Consider the following 6,000-nt stretch of genomic DNA (forward strand, 5'->3'; position numbering starts at 1 on the left):
TTTCTAGCACTGAGCCTAGTGGAGTATTTCTTGTTAACTTGTTCTTCACAATAAAAAACTAACGAAGGGTAACTGAAGAGGAAAAAACCATGGGAACATAAAAAATATTTTCACCTGTCCACTTCAGTTCTGTGATATTTCCTGTACTTGTGACTTGTTTCACATGTTGCATAATACATTAAATTATTATAAGTCAGCTTTATCTTCATGTGTGAGTAACTTTTGTCATGTATTGATGTCACGGCATCTATTGAAGCCTGAAATTATGAAATTTAAACAGTTCAGTCTTCAAGAACACTTATTTAGCAGCAAACAAGATGTATTAAAGCACTGCTTCAGTATTTCAGAGTTTTAAAACACTCTTGTTTGCACATAATTTCAATAAGAACTATTTTTAGATAATGTTTTAAGTGTTACACAGTACATGATACATACCTGTCACTTCTGTTAGATGTTCCATTCAGTGTGAACTTGCAAAGGTTGCAGTAACATCTCTTTAAGTATCCAAGCTGTCTGTAAACCCCAGTGAGGATCATGTGCTTCTTGATTCTAGAAGTCAAAAGCTAGATTCACTTTTGAAGCAGGAGATGCACAAATGTAAGGAATACATTGAGTAAATACAGTAACTGCTTTAAAGGGAGACCTTAATGCTGGGTATACAAATACAGGGCTACTGTGGAGAAACAAAAAGGAAAATTAACAGTCACATTTTTATTTTTTCACTAATAATGTATGCAGTATTTAATTGTATCCTATTCTGTGTGTGATGCTAGGTTTAGAAGAGGGCAACTGTGCAGGTGCAGCAGTTTCTTCAAAGAAACTGATAAGCATTATCAAAAGTAGTATGACCAGCAGGTTGAGGGAGGTGATTCTCCCTTCCCTACTTTGTTCTCCTGAGACCCCACCTGGAGTACTGTGTTCAGTTTTGAAGCCCCCAACACAAGAAGGGCGTGGAACTCCTGGAGAGAGCCCAGAGGAGGGACATGATGATGGTCAGAGGGCTGGAGCACCTCTCCTGTGCAAACAGGCTGAGAGAGCTGGGATTGTTCAGCCTGGAGAAGAGAAGGCTCCAGGGAGACATGAAAGATTTAGAATGATGATGAATCTTAATGAATCATCATCTTAAATGGAAGATTTAGATCAGACATTAGGAAGAAATTCTTGACTGAGGATGGTGAGACATTGGGCTGAGTTGCCCAGAAAAGTTATGGATGCCCCCTTCCTGGAAGTGTTCAAGGCCAGGCTGGATGGGGCTTTGAGCAGCCTGGTCTAGTGGGAGGTGTCCCTGCCCATGGCAGGGGGGTTGGAACTAGATGATCTTTAAGGTCCCTTCCAATTCAAACCATTCTATGATTAAGTTTAAAGAAAAAAGGCAAAAAACCCCCCCACAACCAAAAAGCAAACAAGCCTTGGTTTGAACTGTGAGTTGTAGGTCTATCTCTATGCTCCTGTAGGTTTTTTTGCCTTCTCAGAGTAACTGCTACTGAAAGTACTTTGTATGGTTGTTTTTCCTTTTGATTCCATTATGAGCTTAGGTGTTTATCCCACCTGCCATTTAACCCAAGTATGATGCTAAAGCAATTGGTAATGCTTGGCAGCAACCTTACTCAGAGTGGCAATAAATAATAAAGCTAGTGCCAAGGTAGCTGTTCTCTTTCATCTGTGGACTCCAAGGAATTTGTGGCTGTCTGAATTTCTACGGTTGTTGCATGTGGAATTTTAATACCCTTGTCTGGACAGGAATAAGTGTTACTCTGAGGCTCAGGTAGTCCTGACATAGAACTTGTGACTAGTTGTGTGCATTCTGGAATCCCACTTCATATGAATGCAGCTTCATGCTGGGAAATAATTCTAAGTAGTGTTGACCAACTTCTGTGGTGTTGGCCTACAAACTTGGGTGGAGAGAAGAGTGCTCTTTGGAGAGAACCCAGCATGACCTTCCATCTGAAAGCTGACTCTGTAGAGCGAGGCCTAACACACACAACCATACATGTAGGTTATCTTCATGTAGTACAATTCAAAACTCTTCAGTCCAGTTCTGTGTTGAATATCTTCTGTGTGATGTATGCCAGCATCTGGTTATACATACAATCCTGTGACAGTTGACTAATTATGATTTTTTTTGACTTGGACAACTGCCATCCAGTTTTGTTACTGAACTGTGTTACAGGAAAAAATAGAATTATATTTGAAATGGCTTAATAGCAGGCCTTTTTTGCTACTAACTCATTTTAATTCTATTGTACAAGACTAATTGGCTTTTCTAGCTTCCGTTGAAGTTTCAATGCATGTTCTGTTGAGCTTTTTAGATTAACTGGCACAAACTCGTTTTTAAAATTGTTTTGTTCATTTAAAAATTGGCACTCAAGTAAAGCATGTTAAGCTTTTCCCTGTACTGGTTTGACAGTGCAGTTGCAATATTCCCCAACAGATTATTTTTTTTTCATAACTCGCTAACTCTGTAGCAGTAGAAATGAGCATCTGTGAGTGTCTTGAAGTATTTTTATCTAAATTGTGCTATCTTCTTGTGAAGAAAATGCTTACCTATCAGAATAGTCCAAATGGCAGTGTCCATTAGGACTACTTCATGGAATTAAGAGCTACAGATGGTGGTTTAAGCCTAGGAATAGTGCTGTAAAAGCTCAGAGCTTGAAATTTAAACATACCACTTAACAAGTGGCAAACAAAAAAATACAGTTAGAGCAAACTCATCAGCAAGTAATTCCAAAAGCCCAAAACATTTGTTTTCCCTGACTTGACTGGCTGGCCTGGAGGTGATTCTCAGAGAAGGAGAGACAAACTGTGGCTGGCCAGTAGTTAAGGTGAATATTCTTGATCTGTCAGAAGCAAGATGAGTAAAGACAACCTATACACCAGGTCATGGCCTCAGAAAGATCCAATTGGAATACTGTTAGCTACTTCAGTTCAATTTCTCAGGTGTTGCGTGACTGACTTGGCTCAAAAGCAAGAATCTCTGCCAATATAACTGGATTGTTATTTATAGGCTGGATGGGGCTTTGAGCAGCCTGGTCTAGTGGGAGGTGTCCCTGCCCATGGCAGGGGGGTTGGAACTAGATGATCTTTAAGGTCCCTTCCAATTCAAACCATTCTATGATTAAGTTTAAAGAAAAAAGGCAAAAAACCCCCCCACAACCAAAAAGCAAACAAGCCTTGGTTTGAACTGTGAGTTGTAGGTCTATCTCTATGCTCCTGTAGGTTTTTTTGCCTTCTCAGAGTAACTGCTACTGAAAGTACTTTGTATGGTTGTTTTTCCTTTTGATTCCATTATGAGCTTAGGTGTTTATCCCACCTGCCATTTAACCCAAGTATGATGCTAAAGCAATTGGTAATGCTTGGCAGCAACCTTACTCAGAGTGGCAATAAATAATAAAGCTAGTGCCAAGGTAGCTGTTCTCTTTCATCTGTGGACTCCAAGGAATTTGTGGCTGTCTGAATTTCTACGGTTGTTGCATGTGGAATTTTAATACCCTTGTCTGGACAGGAATAAGTGTTACTCTGAGGCTCAGGTAGGCCTGACATAGAACTTGTGACTAGTTGTGTGCATTCTGGAATCCCACTTCATATGAATGCAGCTTCATGCTGGGAAATAATTCTAAGTAGTGTTGACCAACTTCTGTGGTGTTGGCCTACAAACTTGGGTGGAGAGAAGAGTGCTCTTTGGAGAGAACCCAGCATGACCTTCCATCTGAAAGCTGACTCTGTAGAGCGAGGCCTAACACACACAACCATACATGTAGGTTATCTTCATGTAGTACAATTCAAAACTCTTCAGTCCAGTTCTGTGTTGAATATCTTCTGTGTGATGTATGCCAGCATCTGGTTATACATACAATCCTGTGACAGTTGACTAATTATGATTTTTTTTGACTTGGACAACTGCCATCCAGTTTTGTTACTGAACTGTGTTACAGGAAAAAATAGAATTATATTTGAAATGGCTTAATAGCAGGCCTTTTTTGCTACTAACTCATTTTAATTCTATTGTACAAGACTAATTGGCTTTTCTAGCTTCCGTTGAAGTTTCAATGCATGTTCTGTTGAGCTTTTTAGATTAACTGGCACAAACTCGTTTTTAAAATTGTTTTGTTCATTTAAAAATTGGCACTCAAGTAAAGCATGTTAAGCTTTTCCCTGTACTGGTTTGACAGTGCAGTTGCAATATTCCCCAACAGATTATTTTTTTTTCATAACTCGCTAACTCTGTAGCAGTAGAAATGAGCATCTGTGAGTGTCTTGAAGTATTTTTATCTAAATTGTGCTATCTTCTTGTGAAGAAAATGCTTACCTATCAGAATAGTCCAAATGGCAGTGTCCATTAGGACTACTTCATGGAATTAAGAGCTACAGATGGTGGTTTAAGCCTAGGAATAGTGCTGTAAAAGCTCAGAGCTTGAAATTTAAACATACCACTTAACAAGTGGCAAACAAAAAAATACAGTTAGAGCAAACTCATCAGCAAGTAATTCCAAAAGCCCAAAACATTTGTTTTCCCTGACTTGACTGGCTGGCCTGGAGGTGATTCTCAGAGAAGGAGAGACAAACTGTGGCTGGCCAGTAGTTAAGGTGAATATTCTTGATCTGTCAGAAGCAAGATGAGTAAAGACAACCTATACACCAGGTCATGGCCTCAGAAAGATCCAATTGGAATACTGTTAGCTACTTCAGTTCAATTTCTCAGGTGTTGCGTGACTGACTTGGCTCAAAAGCAAGAATCTCTGCCAATATAACTGGATTGTTATTTATAACAGTGCTTAAGCTTACAAAGCACTATGCAAGTAAATTCAGAGTTGGAGATTAATCCCATGTATTACAGGGCTTTGAGCATGCAAGTTTAATGTCTTTATTAACACCAACTTACTGCCATACCTCTGCTCTTTATTCGTTAGTTAATTTTGGGTAGTACATGAGCATGCTGCTCTGAACCCTTATACAATGAGAATAAAGTCTTCTTTTACACGTACTGTACTTCCTGTGGGCAATCCAAGAAGCTCCATCTTCAAACCTTGTCCAGAACCTGCTCATGTGGGGTTGTGGGAGACAAAGCGTTTTGCCCTGCATGACTTGTCTTGCTGTCAGAATAACAACATTCATGTTGTATAAGGGGATCTACTTGTGCAATTTAACTTGGTTCTTTTACTATATTTTTCTTCTCTTTATCCTTTTTCCTTTTAATTTCTGTTCTTAAACTGCACCCAAGATGCCTTTGCAGCTTCTCCTGGGGAAGCCCCTGCAGCAGCTGAAGGGGCAGCAGCACCAGCTACCCCAACCCCTGTAGCAGCAGCTCTTGATGCATGTTCAGGAAATGGTGGGTTTTATGTCATTAGATAGTCTTCTGTTTTGCTGTGTTTTGATTTGTTTTTTTAAACTATATGGCAGTGTGTTTTTCTGAAATTTTCATAGTGTTTGCAATTGGTCAAAACAAAACTTAGACTGAAGAGCATGCTTAACAAAACTGCCTGTTCTTTGTGCTTAGTCAGTGTTGCTAATAAATGGTTCTGGCAGTGCTGAGTTCTGTAAGCTGTGACCTCTTAAAACTGGATGTTCTTTCATTGTATTTCCTGTCTTTCTTAGCCTTTGAAAGTTCTGCCCTTTAGTAACTAGACTACTCAGCCTTTCAGATAGTCTTTATTTTAGAAAAACATAAGTAACATGTCTGGAGGACTAGGTTAGATGTTAGAGGAGCCTCCTCTGTGTGTGCGTATTTGCAGTATGTGCCTTGCCTGTGGTTGCTTTGTTCTTGACTTCCTCCCTCACTGGTCCTAAGTATGCATACACATATATTTCCCCTCTCCTTTTTACAAGACCCCTTTGCCCCATCCGAAGGTAGTGCAGAGGCTGCTCCTGAGCTGGACCTCTTTGCTATGAAGCCAACAGAGACTGCTGTTCCTGTAGTTACCCCTACAACTAGTGCAGCCACTCCAGTTCCTGCAACAACTCCTTCTCCAGCTGCTGCTGTTGCTGCTGCTGCTACTGCAACTT

The 6,000-nt window shown here is 40.0% G+C and overlaps 1 protein-coding gene across 1 annotated transcript in view; it reads left to right on the top strand.

Annotated features, from left to right (window-relative positions):
* SNAP91 (synaptosomal-associated protein, 91kDa) overlaps positions 1-6,000 on the top strand; it is a 70,438-nt gene that overhangs the window by 44,453 nt on the left and 19,985 nt on the right. Inside the window, exons 16-17 of the mRNA XM_010003136.1 lie at positions 5,219-5,326; positions 5,824-5,993. Coding sequence (XP_010001438.1) covers positions 5,219-5,326; positions 5,824-5,993 — 278 coding nt within the window. The remainder of the gene's footprint in view (positions 1-5,218; positions 5,327-5,823; positions 5,994-6,000) is intronic.

This window comes from Chaetura pelagica, unplaced genomic scaffold (genome assembly GCF_000747805.2).
Source record: "Chaetura pelagica isolate M959 unplaced genomic scaffold, ChaPel_1.0 scaffold170, whole genome shotgun sequence".
Lineage (NCBI taxonomy): Eukaryota > Metazoa > Chordata > Aves > Apodiformes > Apodidae > Chaetura > Chaetura pelagica.